This window comes from Gloeophyllum trabeum (assembly GCF_000344685.1).
Source record: "Gloeophyllum trabeum ATCC 11539 unplaced genomic scaffold GLOTRscaffold_00003, whole genome shotgun sequence".
NCBI classification, from domain to species: Eukaryota; Fungi; Basidiomycota; class Agaricomycetes; order Gloeophyllales; family Gloeophyllaceae; genus Gloeophyllum; species Gloeophyllum trabeum.
This window is the reverse complement of record NW_006920412.1, coordinates 1,963,675-1,980,439: the sequence shown is the minus strand read 5'-3', so window position 1 is coordinate 1,980,439 and position 16,765 is coordinate 1,963,675. Positions and strand designations below refer to the sequence as shown.

General features: G+C 51.6%; 7 protein-coding genes across 7 annotated transcripts; 2 read left to right on the top strand and 5 right to left on the bottom strand.

Moving 5' to 3' along the window:
• Positions 1–1,816: 1,816 nt before the first annotated feature.
• Positions 1,817–3,026, bottom strand: GLOTRDRAFT_36769 (pseudouridine synthase; the record flags this gene model as incomplete). Its single annotated transcript, XM_007864740.1, has 4 exons — positions 1,817–2,384; positions 2,439–2,593; positions 2,642–2,697; positions 2,780–3,026. 4 exons carry the CDS (start codon positions 3,024–3,026, stop codon positions 1,817–1,819), a joined length of 1,026 nt encoding a protein of 341 aa, XP_007862931.1.
• A 254-nt stretch (positions 3,027–3,280) lies between these two features.
• Positions 3,281–5,080, bottom strand: GLOTRDRAFT_110136 (Cupredoxin). Its single transcript, XM_007865346.1, has 10 exons — positions 4,879–5,080; positions 4,740–4,820; positions 4,575–4,681; positions 4,297–4,527; positions 4,130–4,247; positions 3,978–4,079; positions 3,859–3,916; positions 3,760–3,808; positions 3,444–3,707; positions 3,281–3,378 (listed from the first exon to the last, which is right to left on the bottom strand). The coding sequence occupies exons 1-9, from the start codon at positions 5,022–5,024 to the stop codon at positions 3,487–3,489; spliced, it is 1,113 nt and encodes a 370-aa protein (XP_007863537.1). The 5' UTR covers positions 5,025–5,080; the 3' UTR covers positions 3,281–3,378; positions 3,444–3,486.
• Positions 5,081–7,465: 2,385 nt separating this feature from the next.
• GLOTRDRAFT_35973 (XAP5-domain-containing protein) lies at positions 7,466–8,792 on the bottom strand (the record flags this gene model as incomplete). Its single annotated transcript, XM_007864685.1, has 5 exons — positions 7,466–7,510; positions 7,569–7,763; positions 7,889–7,987; positions 8,092–8,416; positions 8,518–8,792. The coding sequence occupies 5 exons, from the start codon at positions 8,790–8,792 to the stop codon at positions 7,466–7,468; spliced, it is 939 nt and encodes a 312-aa protein (XP_007862876.1).
• Positions 8,793–8,950: 158 nt separating this feature from the next.
• Positions 8,951–9,540, top strand: GLOTRDRAFT_36688 (S13-like H2TH domain-containing protein; the record flags this gene model as incomplete). Its single annotated transcript, XM_007864735.1, has 2 exons — positions 8,951–8,998; positions 9,055–9,540. 2 exons carry the CDS (start codon positions 8,951–8,953, stop codon positions 9,538–9,540), a joined length of 534 nt encoding a protein of 177 aa, XP_007862926.1.
• A 260-nt stretch (positions 9,541–9,800) lies between these two features.
• GLOTRDRAFT_126818 (transport protein particle complex subunit) lies at positions 9,801–10,577 on the bottom strand (the record flags this gene model as incomplete). The annotated part of the gene is made up of 4 exons (XM_007865345.1): positions 9,801–9,920; positions 9,973–10,194; positions 10,252–10,449; positions 10,509–10,577. The coding sequence occupies 4 exons, from the start codon at positions 10,575–10,577 to the stop codon at positions 9,801–9,803; spliced, it is 609 nt and encodes a 202-aa protein (XP_007863536.1).
• A 194-nt stretch (positions 10,578–10,771) lies between these two features.
• Positions 10,772–11,885, top strand: GLOTRDRAFT_126817 (uncharacterized protein; the record flags this gene model as incomplete). The annotated part of the gene is made up of 6 exons (XM_007865632.1): positions 10,772–10,807; positions 10,863–10,900; positions 10,951–11,129; positions 11,186–11,282; positions 11,333–11,750; positions 11,808–11,885. 6 exons carry the CDS (start codon positions 10,772–10,774, stop codon positions 11,883–11,885), a joined length of 846 nt encoding a protein of 281 aa, XP_007863823.1.
• Positions 11,886–12,033: 148 nt separating this feature from the next.
• On the bottom strand, positions 12,034–13,798 carry GLOTRDRAFT_126816 (uncharacterized protein; the record flags this gene model as incomplete). Its single annotated transcript, XM_007865631.1, has 6 exons — positions 12,034–12,484; positions 12,548–12,785; positions 12,837–13,149; positions 13,204–13,527; positions 13,598–13,628; positions 13,686–13,798. The coding sequence occupies 6 exons, from the start codon at positions 13,796–13,798 to the stop codon at positions 12,034–12,036; spliced, it is 1,470 nt and encodes a 489-aa protein (XP_007863822.1).
• Between the last annotated feature and the right edge of the window lie 2,967 nt (positions 13,799–16,765).

Below are 16,765 nucleotides of genomic sequence, written 5' to 3'. Positions count from 1 at the left end.
TCGACGAGGACGATCTACCACGCCTTGTATCACATTCCATCCGCGACGTACCGACGGCATCGATCTGGGATATTAGATCTCCGTGAGCTTCTCGAGCTGACCGCAGTGTGCATTCCGACTGGCTCTACGACCGAGCCCATACGTACGCGGAAGCATTTGCCACCCCCGAGGCAGTTGAGCCCGCGAGAAGCGCGGCCTGTTGTAGATCCCCTTCGGTCAGTGCATCTAAAGCCCGAGCTCACAGTTGACGAGGTCTTACTGCTACGAAAAAAGTTGCATTTGCTTGTCGTGGTGTCTAAGCACGGTGACCCACCTGCATCTAGCCACGCTCCTGCAGTCATATAGATACGTGCGAGGAGCTGCATCATGGGTGCATCTCATGATATAGTTGCCCTAAGTCATACTGAGATGCTCAGGAAGTTTTCCTTGTCATTTCGCCTAGAGCTCCAATGCAAGATGTAGTAACGACTGTCTTGGACAGTCTCTCAAATGCGTCACGGCATTCGCATAACATCTCAATGGCCACCCACAATAAACAGTGGTCTAGGAAAATGGACCGATTCATGGCCATCACGATCGTACCGGAAGTATGTACGCCGTACTTCGTACTGGCCGCTCCGATGACGCGAGACCTGTACCCAAGGGGCCAACGCGGGTATTACCGACGACGTCAACCCTATTGTCGTTGTCCCTTTCCAAGTTTACGGGGTCCCGATTTTCACTTTCTTGCACGGTTTGCGTGCACTTTCTATTTGCGATTTCCCAGAGCTGTATTAAAATCTGAATCTTTTTCTGTACCGTTGAGTAGCATTCTATCACAGGTCTACATACTTTTTGAAGTGGTAGGACATACGCTATACCTTTGATAAATGCATCAAGCAAAATCTGAGGACGCGAGCTGTAGACCACTTGCCTGATTCGGACAAACGACGCAGTGTGTCTGAAAACCGGCGATGCGAGACTTTTTCTAACAGTCCTCGTTGAATGGTGCAAGGATTGCTGGTAGTCTTGAATTTGCAGTTGTATATTGTATCATGTAGAGTCTGTAGCCTGTCAAAGTATCTTGTGCTTCCTATACTAGTACATCGGCAAATTTGAAGAAATATGTATCCATCAAGCCCTACGGTCATGGTCACAACGGACCTTTGGCAAATATGCGCCCACCAACAGCTCTGTCAAGAGAACTACTATATTATAAGCACTGTTCATAACCAGTCTTATGCATCAGGAAGTAGAGAGGTGTTCCTGTATGTCTGAGTCAGTGCAGAAATATCATCGACTGAGAAGTGTTGGGGATCTTTCAGAACTGAACAATGTGATCTTAGGGATCAAAGATATATATAAGTAGTTATAAGCTATTACCTATGTGTACATGGATGACAGAGGCTTGTTGATTCCCGACAATAGACCACACAAAACATAAACCCAGGCAGAAGAGGAGCCGCCACAAATTGCCTTATCAAGGTGGTCCTCTCTCTTACGTGATGCTTTCGGGGTCCTGTTCACTTCAGGGGGTTGCCGTCGCGCGTTTTCTGGCCGTTGGCCCCTTGCCTGTACCTACGTTCGTTAACGGAGGGCCCCCGAAGGTCCAGACGTCCAAGGGTAGGCCGCGAGCAATTCGATACTCACCTCGTCATCCGCAATAAATTCAGGTGAAGCAAGCACTTACCAAAATCTCGTTCCACTGCGACCGCACCCATCGAAGTGTACGCGCAAGTCTCCTGTCTGTGTCCGAGCCTTCTAAGCTTCTTCACCCAGAAAGTATATATTGCACCTTGATGAATTAAGAAAACTCCCAAAGTCCAAGCGCTCACTATCAGGAGGATGAACCTTTCTCCCCGTCCACGACATCGAGCCTCTCCATCACCTCCCTCTCCCACTCCGTCCAGCCGTCCGCATCCGCCTCGCCAGCGTCTACCAGCGCCCGCTCGAACACCTCCCACGGCACGCACCCAAAGTCCCCCGGCTCCTCAGGCTTCGGCTCCAGCGCGAACCGCCCCTGCCTTGTGCGTGTCAGAGTCACGACGTGCGCGGCGGAACCCAGCGCGTGCCCAAGGTCGTGCGCGATTGACCGCACGTACGTCCCGCCCGACACACGCATCCGCAGCACGAACGCGGCCGGCCGCTGCGGGACAGGGTCCGCGTCAACCTCGTCCCTGACGTCCACGGCCCCCTCAACGCTCTGCAGCGACTTTGCGAGCGCCTGTTTTTCCTCCTCGGTGAATTTCTTCTCGGGGTAGGAGAAGGTGTGCTCGCTCCCGAGCCAGTCGACGAGTTCGAGCTCGTGCACCGTCACCGGCCGTTTTTCGATAGGCCGGGGCAGAGGGATTCCTTTGCGCGCGTACTCGTACAGTGGTTTACCGTCCATCTTCAATGCAGAGAAACTGGGTGTGACATGAGTACGGTACACCTCAATATAATCATAAAATAGGGCATACATCGGGGGCTTTTGCTCAATATCTCCTCGAAATTGATCGAGGGCATTCTCCACGCTCTCCCGTGTAACATGCTTCCAGGGAGCTAATCGCACTTGCGCCCCTTCACTATCATAAGAGTCCGTTTCGCACCCAAGCAGACAAGTCGTCCGGTATTCCTACTCGCATTGGCGAAAGCACACCCAAGCCGTATTCACTCAGCGTACCTTCACGCAGTCCAGGAACTCCCCCAGCTTTTTCGTGCCCTTCCCAATCCCGAGCACTGGTAGCGAGCGAGACACACACACACATGCGAGCTTATTGAGAGATCATCATTCCAGCAGCCGGAAAACGTAGACATGCACCGAGGACTCCGTCGGCGAGGGGGTCGAGCGTCCCGCCCTGCCCGATCTTGACAGCTTCCTTGCCTCGTTTCCCCTTATTGCGCTGCTTGGCTTTATCCTTCGGGATCTTGGACTCTTCGACGAATAGCCGAGAGCTCCCAATGAGTTGCTTGAGGTCGTTGATAATTGCCATAGAGGTGGGGCCGGAGGGCTTCGCTACCCCGAACAGACCCGAGACGGGGAGCGCGGATGAAGCGATTTTAGGCATCGCGGGACGATACCGGTGGACGGCAGACGTCCTGAATAGTGAATTTGGGCGATGGACGTTTCCACGTAGTACGAAGGATAGGATTCTCGAATTACACCAGATCATGCAGTGAGAAGAAGCCTGAGCAAGCCATTGCTACGAAATGTGGCGGTGGCGCGCAGTACATGGCGGCCACCGTGATCGGGACCCACAAACTGTTGTCTTTCGAACTTTCGCTTACACTTACTTACAGGCTGGCGTGCTCCGTGTTGTGAGTAAACGAGCGTAGAAGAACTATTATATTATTACGTTAATTCAACCCGACGTAAAGAGCCAAAAACTAGTCCATAATCAATCTCGTGATATCAAAGTCCTGCAAGTCCGATATCACTTGCGTCAAGCCCTATCACCTTCAAAGAATGTCATTTGAAAACCCACCACCCCAAAGTGCAAAGTGCAAAGTGCAAGGTAGCTAGTTTCTTCACGTGAAAAGAGCAGCCAGACCCGCGACCAAGACCACCACAACAGGGCTCTTCTGGATGTGCATGGCACTGCTGGCCTTGGTACTGGACGAAGAAGGGGCAGAGGTACTAGTGCCGGAGCCTGAGGTCGTCGAGGTGCCGTTAACATGTTCTGCCAGCGCTTGGAAGGCAGCAAAGTTGTTTGGCCCACTCTCCACTGCATTGATGGAGAAGACCATCCCTAAAAGGGGATGAGATTAAGAGGCCAAGAGCGCGATGAAACCGAAACGGACCTTTTCCGCAGTGTCCCGTTTGACCGCAGAATCCCCAGATGGGGGCAGTCTGGAGGAAAATTGTCAGTACTAACTAGAGCAAGGGGAGGACGCTCTTACATCGTTGATCTTAATCTGGAAAGTCGGCAAGTTGGAAGATTCAGATGCAACCGGGTTGCTGAGGGAATGGCAGTCACTGTAAGTATATCCGCAGTGGAAAAGCCAGATAGCACGCTTACAATCCGGAGTCGAATCCTACTTGATGAATAGACGATGTATCAGCCAGCGGCTGGCAGGGTGCCAGGAAACTCGACTGGGTCACGGTGTGGTTCTTCGGGTGGCTGATAAGCAAGATTAGCGACGAAAATATCTCATTAACGCAATCGCTCACAATTCGAACGTAACCGTATCACCAATAGCGGCGCTGATGTTCGAGGGACTGAATGCCAGTTGCCCATTGGCCCCGACGGTGATCTTATGGTCCTGTGGCTGAGCCGCCGGAGTGGGAGCTATGTACCGCATTAGCACCTAACAGGGCCGAAAATCGCGTATACTTACGCGGAGTGCCATCATAGCTTGCATACGTAGTCGTCCATGTCGACGAAGCGACAGTTACCGTAGCTGTTACTGTGACTTCCGACGGCGCAGGAGGAGTCACATAGGCGGACGCGGAGGCAGAGACAGAGGAACTCGTGGTATTAGTGCCGTTAATGGATAACGCTAATTGCTGGAATGCACTGAAAGAATGGGGGTTCGGGTCCGCAGGGGCGTTGATCGCGAAGACCATTCCTAATCACGCGTGAGCGACAGTTTACCTAGGCAAGATATATCATTACCTTTCCCACAATGTCCCGTTTGCCGGCAGTATACCCAAACTGGGTTTGTATCATTAACTGTGACTTGGAAACTTGGCAGATCGCCTCCTTCTGCAGCAACAGCCATACTACGACGCAGAAGGGTCAGCCTGGCACACACTTAGCTCTGCCGCACGGTTGACTCACAACCCAGAGTCGAACCCATCCGCTACTTTCACACAAGGCTCATTGAACGAAGATTGCGAGACAGTGTGGTTCTTCGGGTGGCTAAGCAAGGGCTCATCATTCATGCTCATCTGCATATCTTCGGGTTTGGGTGACTTACAAGGTGAAATTGACAACATCCCCGACGGCAGCTGTCACGGTCTCTGGATCAAAACGAAGCTGGCCGTTTGCACCGACAGAAACGTCGTAATTTGTCGCCGAAGCAACGGTCACTAAAGAGGCAGCTAAGACGGAGAGGAATTGCATGCCGGTCTTGGCCTGCCGTTAGTAGGGAGAAAGTTGGAAGAAGGGAACAGGCAAGACTCTGCTGGGAGTAGACGTTGGCGATAGTCTACTCCCTTTTATACGGATGACATCTGCCAGTGCTTCGGGGAACTCGGTTTCGGACGAGACGGACATCGAGGAGATACCGGGGCATCTTTTTCGTTGATGTCTCACTACAAGACATCGACACAGCCTCCCAGGAAGCAAATGGGCCTCCGGAAAGGGGAAGTAAGACGGACATCCAAAGTGCACAGCCTATCCGCCCTTCGTCTTAGTGACGCCTTTTCGGGAAAGTACCCCGCGTCGCTCATTGGAAGCTGTAGAAAATCAATTTTTCTCATTGGCACTGTAAGGCAATAATAACTCAATGTGTAGCTCGATATTCAATCAAGGCGTCTTCGGTGATGCCCTCTCCTTTATGGACCGGACTTGGAGACCAGGATCTATCTACCATTGTCTTCCGTTGCAATGCGCCTACCAGGTCACATGTCAGGTCCACGAGATCATATCCTGAAAATGTGAGTCAGACGTACGAAGGAAGGTCCGCGCCATTGAAATCAATATCAGTGACAGTCATGTCCCAATCCACTGTTCAGTAGTCCGCTCATGGTCATAAGTATTGCTTAGGAAAATGGTACGAGAAATATTAATGTAGCCCCGTTAGGGAAAAGAAGGCTGGAATAAGTATGGTCATTCCTAGATACCTGTCCAGCACAGGTTTCACCGGCCTGGTTCGAGCTAATGCATGAGTTGAGCGAGACAATTAATATTGCACAGGCCGTACCTTTCCTAGAGTCCGGAGGTAGGTAGATATGAGATCTCCTGCCAGTGAATGCATTTCATCCCGGGACACTCCGAGTACTGTACCCCGCGACTCCGGCCGTGATTGGCTGTTCAAGCTTTCATGAGTAGCAACCGTTACACATCGTACTGGCAGCTCAGAGCATCCCAAATCAGCTCAAGCAACGCTGGCATGACAGGGTTCCAATAGCATATATTATGTGCGTACGTTGACGCCGCTGAACCCTTCCTCACCATGATATTCTGTGAATTACTCCATGGGTACAGGCGTGAGTCTTCCTGATCAAACCTTCTTCCGGACCTCACAAATGGCCGGTAGGTCCAAGGACATGCTCCTGCAGCTCGGAGTCGTATCACTCGCCCTCCCAGAGTCCGATTCCCAGTGATTACCAGATGGCCTGAGGCACGGGTTTGACCCGTTTGGACCTTAGGCTCGCGCCCCAGGAGCAACTGCGAGGAGAGCCATCTGTCAGAGTTAGGCCTGTCTTGGTGATCATATGGGCTGGGGTCTCGTTGAGCAGATTAAGGCACAGACAGCGACTGCCGCGTCCCATTACGGAGGGCATCAGTTGAACACAAATCTGTCCGCTGTCACCATCTGATTCTTTTCCGATACGCCAATGGACCGTGGGTTGTCCCCCCTAGACGCGCCGTTCTGCGAGCACGCCTGTTCCCAGCCTAGGTGGATGCGAATGTTTCCTCGCTGAGTAGCTCCTAGCGCTCCCTGGGTGGTATGTTCCGTGAAGGCTCTGAGGAAAGATGAAGGAAGTCTTGTGCGCGTGACGACGTGGCCGTGGTAGAGTCCACCTCTGTTACCCAAACAACATCCTGACTGAGCGGGAGATACCATGGCTACGGGGCCCCAGGGTCTGTCATGGAGAGTATGATTCCTCCAGTTCGTCCCTCGGGCGAACTTATGCTTGTCTGCACATATAGGACACTTCGTGCCAGCTCGAATGAAAGTCCCCATATTTATAGAGGTGACTGCGTTACGTAGTGCAGCGTCTTGCAGCATTTCACGCGTCTGACAGTCCGTCAGCACCCCGGGTCACAGGGGAGGCCTGCATGATATATAAGCGTCGACTGAAAGTATTCTGCATTCCACACCCGCTATGTTGTCTCCGAAGACCCTCGTTATTTTGCTAGGCCTCTTGACTGCCGGGATTACCTTCGCCGCTCCAGGTACGTACCTTACAACTTACTCGCCGTGCCATTGCCACATGTCTTGCTGCCGCCTATGTAGGTGGCGTGCAGGCTCGCACTCCCCCTGGCTCCGAGGGCAGCGCCCCGTACCGGCGGGAAGCAGACCCCTAATGAAAACACCCTGCGTACTTGTCATATTAGCTTAAACAAGGTACCCGTAAGTCCTATCCAGGAAACGATGACTGACTGGCCAAATTGATACATTCCTGTGCGCCCTAGATAACCCGGCTCTGGCGATGGACCGAAGACCTGCAAGTTCTCATTCAGACGCATGTTATGTTTGGTGTTGTGCATTCATCCGAAGAGATATGCCCAGATTGCATTCCAACCTATGAGATCTAATACATGCATTTCTACCTCAAATATGCTGGCATCGGCGAGCGAATAGGATCAGTACAACGGTGTGGACACTTCATCCGTCAAGCAATAGTATATTTGCCATAGGTCTTCTCCGGGTCATAGACCTAGCAAGGTAAAGACGTATGAATGGAGAGTGCAGACTCGCCGGGTGTAGGCACTCACCTCCCATCTCGAAGCGGGGAATATATGCTTATTCTTATTATACCAACTCCGTTCCACTACCTTACCGGCATGCGACTCGTCCTTCTCCTTGGTAGCGTCCGCCAATAAGCGTACGTCGTCATGCACGTCGAAGTTGAATAATGGACCCGACTTCCCACGTGCTTTGTTTATGATGAAGTCGTAGAAGGTGTAATGCTGCGCGACGTGAGTACCGGGCCTCATACAGGGTTAGCATACCAAAACACGTACATGCGGGATGATAAGATCCTCCTACCCACAGGAATCAACATAGACAGCTTTCTAGAGGGATAGATGCATACCTTGATATACATCAAATTATCCACACTGACACCCCGTAACTCAGGAAATTGCTGCCTGCACTTCGACAGGAAAGCCGCGATATCATCTCCTTTCTTGCACTGACAATACGTATTGCCCGTCGCACAGCATAAATATCAACGTTTTCACACAATAGGAGCATGAGCTTCTCTGTCACGGTATAGGATGTATGTAACAAACTCACGACGACGCTCTTCCGGTGACCGGTCCCATCCCAATACGAATAAGTGATCTCAATCTCCTCTTGTTTCATTTCTTCCTGTCGTTGTAACCATTCTTTCCTAAGCCTTTCCCGCTCCCGCCGCTCAGCTTCTTCACGGTCCCGGTCGGGCAAAAAAGAGGTGTCAACGTCGGGGTTCTTGCGGAATTTCGACCGCTTAGAAGGTGGTTCACTTCCAGAGTCCTCAGCCGGCGTGGGTGTACCGTCGTCTGCTCCCTCTTCGTCCATAGCAAACGACAAGGTCGCCTTGGCAGTCTTCTTCCGCTTCTTCACTTTCTTCTGCTCATCCCTAAACAAGTACTCCACACCCTGTAAGCCATCCGTCCCTGACAAGCAGCAAAGCTCCAAAGAGACAGTGCAGGGAGCGAGAATCCGTAGCTGACGACATACTTGAGTTCGTTCGTCCTAGCCGCCTCGCGGGCTTTGGCTTCCTCCAGCTCTTTCCTCCTCTGCTGAAAATCTTCTAGCCTGACTAAACCCACAGTGCTCTTCTTTAACGACTCTTCCATTGAATCATTTTGACCGACGAATTTGTTGTTCGAAGGGCGAGCTTTCTCAGTCTCGTTAACTAGGGCTTGTTTCTGGCGTTCGTACTCCTGGCGCATCCGGTCGCGTTCTTTTGCAAGGACATCAGTACGACGCGCTTCTCCTCTGTTATCGGCCATTGTCCAAGGCTCGAGCTCGCGGTATCAAGGAGTTAGGTGAAGAAGTATGGTCTGCAGTAGAAAGCGGTGGCGGTCGTAGTCCTGTGCTGTGGCAGCGGAGCTTGAATTGGGCTTGCACTCCCGATCGGCTTGTTCCTCGATAGTTCGCGGCTAGGGATATGGTGCATGTTCTGGGGGTTAACCTCCCCGACAGACAGTTGGCACGGGTACGTGAAAGTTTACTCGGGTCTGCACCTGTCAGCTGCTGACTTTTCCTGCATAGTTTGCGTTGACGCACTTCTATGGCATCGGACCCAAGGTGTCCCATCGCCTTTGCGCCAGACTACAAATTCACGACAAATGCAGAATCCGAGACTTGACCGCGAACCAGATCACCTCTCTGACCGCGTTCCTGTCTTCACCTTCAACCGCACCGCCCGTGCCTAGGTTCCCTCTCGCTTCGCCAGACTTCCTGCCACCCCCTCCCTCCACACCGGTGCAGCAGCTGAAAGCTCCAGAGATTCCGAAAGATGTCAAGGCGAAGCCTTCAGGACGGCATAACGGGAACAGGTTCCACGCAGATCCACTCCAAGGTCTGAAGATCGAAACGGACCTCCGAAGGGAGGTGCGCGAAAACATTGCCCACCAGCGTATGATCGGCAGCTACGTCGGTAAACGGCATGCCATGGGCTTGCCCGTCAGAGGTCAAAATACGCAGACCAATGCCAGTACGGCACGAAAGCTCAACAGGATTGAGCGTTATGCTTAGAGGGATCTCTAACGTTTCCCTGGCCGACCTACGGGGTGAGCGCTATTCTCGTTTATCGAATGAATTCGACTGAGATCCCTTTTCAGGCATGGCAGCAGGATAGTCAGTGCATTCTATCGCCAAAATGAAGAGTGGCTGCTTGCACATCCTCCTGCTGATAGGGGGCTAAACATGCTGAACTCAGGGAGTAGGAAGTACTTCGAACATTATATGCTGCCTGCCCAGCTACATATCGTACAGACATCGAGTCTATGAAGCACCTAATCATCTCCCACCGGGACTTCCTCCTCTAAATACTTCACCAGTTTGACTTGGATCTGAGTGCTCTCATCACCTCTTAATACGTCGGACAAAAAATCGACCTGGACTTGCATTTGAATCTGGAGTGTGTTCAGCGGTGCAGTGAAATATGGACTGGACAGGCATATGCACCATTTCTAATGACCCTCGTAGCACACCGCAGAGAACATTGCTAAACCATAGTCCACCTTCGAGAGCCTCTTCTGGCAACTCTACGAACTCGGCCAACGGATTCTCGTCCAGCGTCAAGACAAATGACGTCCCTGCCTGGGTAGAGGGGGCGGTGGGTGACGTGGGTGGTAGCTGAGAATGTGTGACGGTGGGTGTAATGTTGAGGAATGACTTGAATCCGACCTAGCCAACATTCTTGTTTGACACGCAACAGAAGAACGAAGGATGCGCGGTGCATACCTTGGCCACGGCCTCGCCCACGTCCCTAAAGTCAGAGCAGCGTCCAATATTACTCCTCGCCAGGAAGTCCTCGATCAGACGCGTGCCGATATTATAACCCATTTTCTCGAGTTGCTTGTTGACCTCGGCATAGTCCTCGTAGTCTTGTATAAGTTGCACGACCAGAGCGCCATACGTCAAAGCAAAGAGCTCTGCGTTCTACTCTAGACACATTAGTTCAGGGAGGCAGTCGCGGATCAGGATGGGTGGATACTCACAATTTTCTCCGTTCTGCCCTTCCATATGTCTTCGCCGATGGCCTTGTACTGCTTGCTTGACGTTGCCATCGTCCCTGGAATGTGCACAAGCCCAACACAAGCCGAAGGAATTATCGGACGTGCCCACTGAAGCGTGAGAAAAGAAGACTCATTCACGCCAAAGCCTCACCGATCTCTAATTATACAATTTCCAGCCTTGCAAACCTCGAATCGCCCTCCACCGTCGACGTCCTCGTCCCCATTGCTGGTATCAATCTCGGAGAATGTCCAGACCAGAATTAATAGCACCTCCTGAAATTGTGAGCTTGCTCAATGAATTATCGCAGATCGCAGTCACTCAGGAAAGGATGGCAGTACTACGGGGATACGGAGGCGAAAAAGTATACGCAGAAGTACGTCGACCTGTCCGCCAATGGATCATATTTACTCACTGTCATTGCAGTTCTCGAATTCAACAGATCCAGGCCGAAATGACTTATCGAGCATTGGAACTACTTAACCTCCCCCCAGACCAGCCAGCCTTCCTCCTGGATATAGGTTGCGGATCTGGACTATCAGGAGAAATCTTGGAAGAGCAAGGCCACGCCTGGGTAGGAGTAGATATTGCCCCCAGTATGCTAGGTGAGTAGGGCTTATGTCTGTGTTTGTGTACCCGCTAAGGTAACGTTCGTGCGGAGAGGTGGCTCTGGAACGGGAGGTTGAAGGCGATTTATTCTTGCAAGACATCGGGCAAGGGTTCGGATTCCGCCCAGGGAGTTTCGATGGTGCAATAAGGTTAGTCTGCGGAAATGCCTGTGGTCTCATGCGCTAATAATTCGGTACAGCATATCCGTCATTCAATGGCTTCTCAATGCTGAGACAAGCCACCCCTCGTCCTCACCACCACGACGCCTCACCCGCTTCTTCACGACCCTGCACTCAGCCTTACGAAATCCCTCCCGAGCCGTCCTGCAATTCTATCCCTCCTCAGACGATCAAATTCAACTCATAACGTCCATCGCCCAAAAAGCGGGCTTTGGTGGAGGTGTCGTAGTCGATTATCCCAACTCGAAAAAGGCCAAGAAGGTCTTTCTGTGTCTTTTCGTAGGTAATGGTGGAGGGCAGCAAGTACCCAAGGGCCTGGAAGGCGAAGAAGCGGGGGAGAGGGCTAAATTCGAGAAACGGAGAGAGCGAGAGAAAAGAAGGAAGGACAGCAAGAAGAATAATGTCAAGGATCGTGACTGGATTTTGAAGAAGAAAGATGTAAGCATTCATCTCTCTTGCGCCGGAAGAATCTCGCTCATTTGAATTTCGTCCTAGCTGTATCGGCGTCGCGGTAAGGAAGACGTACCAAGAGACAGTCAATATACAGGGCGGAAACGGCGACCTGCATTCTAGTTGTATGTGTGTATGGCAGCCACTATCTACTAGTTCCCTCGCTCTGTAACGATTCAGTCCTGTGTGGACATCAGAGTCGCTGACCCAGTCGTGGCCCGTCTATAGCCATTCGAGAAGAAATGCAGACGAGATAAATCTGTGACCGAGCCTACTCGACAGCGAGAGCATCCAAAACTTCCTCGTCTGACGAGGTGGGTGTTCGTCTTGTCACGAAAAGCTCCGTGCACCGATCGATAGCCTCCTTCGGGCCGGCACGTATGAACAGGCCTTGCAAGGCAGCCATACTGACCCGTCTTCCCGTTTTCGCCTCTGCAGCTACTTTATGCTCCAGCATATCCCCAAGACCCTTCAGCTCATCGTCTGGGACGCCCGCAGCTTGCCGGGCATCATCACCCCCATAAAACTGCGTGAATAGGTTCCTTGCTTGTGCAGGGCTCGCGTCGTCTATGAGGACCGCGAGGTCGACGCGCCCTGGACGAATGAGAGCAGGGTCTAGTTTTTCGATATGGTTCGTCGTCATAAATATGATGCGCTCTTCGCCTGATGCAACGCCATCTAAGACGTTGAGAAAGCCAGAGAAAGTGACTGCTGATTGGTAGCTATGGGAAGGATTCAGCGCCGCCTGAGGACTGGACATAATATCACATCGAAACTCCACTTACCCATCTTCTCCCGTCTTCACCCGCTTATTGAAGGCAGCGTCTACATCCTCGATTAAGACGAAGCTCCGATCGGGAACGTTCGAAAGGAGATGGTTCAGCTTGTCGTCCGTGAGGCCGCGTTCGGACAGATTGAGCAAGCATATGTCATACGCCAACGTGCCTGCAAGCGCCTGAATAAACGACGTCTTCCCTGATCCAGGTGGGCCATACAGCAGGTACCCCCGTCGATATGGTATACCTTTACAGGGTAAGCGGGCGTGAACCATGAGGACAGCGACGACACCCCTACCTCGGTCTGCGTACCACTGCCGTCTTTCCAAGAACGAAGTCAAGTCTCGGTGTATCGTATCGGCGACCCCTTCGTCTAGTACGACGCTGTGTAGTGGTCGTTTGCGCCTCGGCTGGCCAAACGGCCTCCATTCGATACCCCAGGCTGTATGTATGACGAGCTTGCCCTCTTGCCCCTTCATTGCCAGATCCCTCGCATCGGAGAGGAGTCGCGGAAAGAGCAAGCGGTCTCGAGACAGGGTGGTCAGAGTGATGGTCTCCCAAGGGACGCCCGACATCATTTGCATAGCCCGCGTTTCGCGTTCACGTTTTACCTAGCTCCAGGAGTGAACTTCAGGAACAGGACGCACACAGAGAGTTTAGTATACCTGCATCCAAGCCCCTCGGTATTTGAACCAATGCGTCCCGGGACCTGCGACCAACTTGAACAGCACCGAGGAACTTCCGTTCTTCCGTTGTTCGTACATCGTTTCGACGCTCAACTGGTGGCTTGCCAGCCACCACCTGTTTTTCCATGGGAGCTTGCTTGAGGATGCCGAAGCGTGCTGCGCTTGATGAGCCATCCATGCGAGGAACCACTCATATGACCGGTCTTTATTGTTTATTTCCAGTTCCACAAGCATGCGACGGCGTAACACAGTTGAGGCGAGCATGGCCCCTTGCCTTAGAGCAGTCAGGCCTACGCCTAAACCCTGCAAGCATATAATATTCAGAAGATATCACGGGGAATGCCACGCCGCGGTGGCTTCATGGAAGACTCACCATCAGACCGAACCCCGCCTGGAAGTATGGACTAGCTTTATGTCATTCTTGAGAATCGAGAAAAAGTTGATTCTGTTGGGTTACTCACTTGTCGCCCATTATATTGGTTAAAAAGGATGCATTCAGTGACTGTGGCAGCGATGTTGTAGGCTGCATCTTAGCGGCCTCCACAAGTGCAGACTGCCCTTGGGTTGCATCCATCGCGACTTGGGTCCGAAGTGGGCCAGGATGATCACGAGCGGCAGACAGGGAGATATCAATGTCTATGATGGCGCCTGAACGACGAGATCCCTTGGAGGTGTTTCAGGGTGAGCGGTAGAGAAATTGGAATGCTTCGACTAACGAAGTTCAAACTTCGGAGGAAGGCCTCCGTTGGCACGTGGGAACGGATCAATACCGCTACTCCCGATTCACGGGCATGGGCAACCAAGCGTTTCCGGTCTCTCGAGCTTGATTGCATAGGTCCTGCACTTTTTCTACCAGAAGCATATGTACTGATAGGTACGACTCGACGGCCCAAACACCACACGCGAGAATTTACTTTGGAACCCAGCGTATTGTTGTACATTTCCAGGCCAAACTGCTTCGATTCGCAGTTTGATACTACTTCGTATGTACAGTAGGATGTGCTGAGAATCACCGGGCCATGGACAACAGACAACAAGCTGGTCACCTTGAGCCCTGGCCTTCGGCACAAATGTTTCAAATTGAAGCACTCACGCGCAGGCCCAGTGCCAGTACCCGCGCTTGCGGAGGCGAGCTTGGCGTCTGCGACAGTACTTAAGGTATAAGTATGTGTGTAATGCGGGTGTCTCACAGCCGTCGGTACTCGCCTATATGCATGCTTGAAATTTCAACTTCCGGTGGAGCCTGAACTCAGCGCATGTTAGTTTCCCTCGACTTCATGTACACCGATGTCCTACGCCACTCCTTGCAAGTTGGTATTCCGAATCCCTCTACAGTCGACTCTCCCATAACCCATAGCGGTCCGTGGACCCAGAAAGGTATGGGTTTTCGGAGACTATGGGTTACCAGGGTGTGACAGACTGTGACAGTGGCGGGTAGCGTGACATGTGGCTGGGAACCCGGCATACGCCGGACGGTCCGTGATGCCACATTATGCTACGTGTGGCCCGGTATGGGTGTGCAACGCCATATTAGTACGGGCTTTGGGTAGTTGGCCTTATTTCGCCCCTACAAAGCACGAACAAACAACGCTACATCTGGAAGGTGAGTCATGTGACCTCCGCCAGCGCCGGGCAGTCACACGCTCAAGGCCGCGCAGCCACATTTAGAAGTAGTGCATACTGTTGGTGTTCTGTTCACTCAGAAACAAATAATAAAATTTTCAGAATGAAAATTGTGTGCTACAGGGTGCATAAGTAATACAGAAAATGATTTACTACCGCTCCAGATATGAGTTACAAAAAAAATGATGTAGCGCTGAAAAATACACCGCACAGAATCGAACCCAGCAGCACCAGGTATAATGTACTCGACGCACTATCCATTACACCATTCAGTCATGAGAAATTGAGATATTAATACCTATATATCAGAACTAGGGTTAGGGCGGCTTCCTAATAGAGTAGTCGACGGAGCCTTCGGAATGTCACATGATTTACCTGCCTGATTTGGATTGTTTGTTCGTGCTTTGTAGGGGTGAAGTACCAAAAGTGGCTTTGGGTTGGAATATGAAAGTAATTAGTATAAAAGTAATAAGTAGTGGTCTATATGGCTCTGATTGGGCTAAAAATAGGACGATTTATGGGTTATGGACCCTCACAAAGGCATGGGTTATGGGGTATCAGAGAGTTATGGGTTGTCGTGACAATTAATTAGGAACCAAATCGGTGGACGCAAAAATGTATGGGTTATTAGAGGTTATGGGTTATTGGAGGTATGGGTTAAGGGAGAGTCGACTGTAGTTTGTGTTCTTCCGGTGCGTCCTCGTTCCTAAGCTTAGGTTGCGCCACCTCGCACGCGCGGATTGCCCGCTTGCGAAGACGTTCCTCTCGCTATTCACTCACGGAAAGAACGGGTTGGTAGCACGGGCTATGATGGCAGGGAGAACTCGTGATACTCGAGCGTGGCTTTGCAACCGACAAATGAGTTACTTTACTCATGTCCAGCTGGTGAGTCCGAGCGACGTCCCTAGGCCTGCTGAGAGCAGTATGGATTGCACGAGGTAATTTGCGACCGGGCTAAGGAAGGCTACAGCGGCGCAGCAGCGGCGAGACCGTCATTATTCTGCGTAAGTACCAGTCAGCTGTGGATGAACAGATCTAGCAGCTGTTGAAAATTGCACGGCCGATGACAGACGCTGACTGGTGACTGGTGACCGGTGACCCACTGTAGTCTGTAACTGGTCGAACGCACAATACTTCGCCACCTAGCAGATCAAGAACTCCTGTCCAGATCAGTGCGGGACCAAGATAATTGCCCTGATGAATATGAGTTCTCGTGTGGGCTGAATTTGAAGACAAGACGTCTGTAGGGGCCTCGTAGCTATGAGCAACATCGCTAAATGTTAAATGGTATGGCTAAACCAGCAAGGGCCTCTGATTTTTGAAGTGCCATGGCCTTGGTATATATATAGCAGACGGAGGTACAGTCGACTCTGTCTTAACCCATACCTGTCATAACCCATAACCTGTAATAACCCATAGGTTTTTGGCTTCCACCGACATGGTAGATAGTAAAAACCCATAAGTCTGCCGTATCCCATAACCCATAACTTTTTGGAGGGTCATAACCCATAAAACAACCTATATTAGGAAGGTGCAGGTCTCCTTCCCACGAGAACCTGGACTATCTCGACCCTTAATTCTCGGTTCTCGTGGTATTTCAGAAGATAACCCTTACCAGATTCAAGATTCCGTATCTAAACGTTGTCATAAACGACGTCCGGCCTATACCGAATAGGCTGTCTGTCACGCTTACTAGGTAGTCACACAATGTCACACGCTCTGGTAACCCATAGTCTGCAAAAACCCATAACTTTTGGGTTCCACGACCCGTTATGGGTTAGGACAGAGTCGACTGTACAATCGTTCAAGCGTAATACAACCGTTGCCGCCGGCTCGCTGACGCATTCCGCTCTCCAAAGGCTTCATCGAGTTTGGAAATGTCCAGCATATACCCGAGTGTCTGCTATAATAGAGGCGG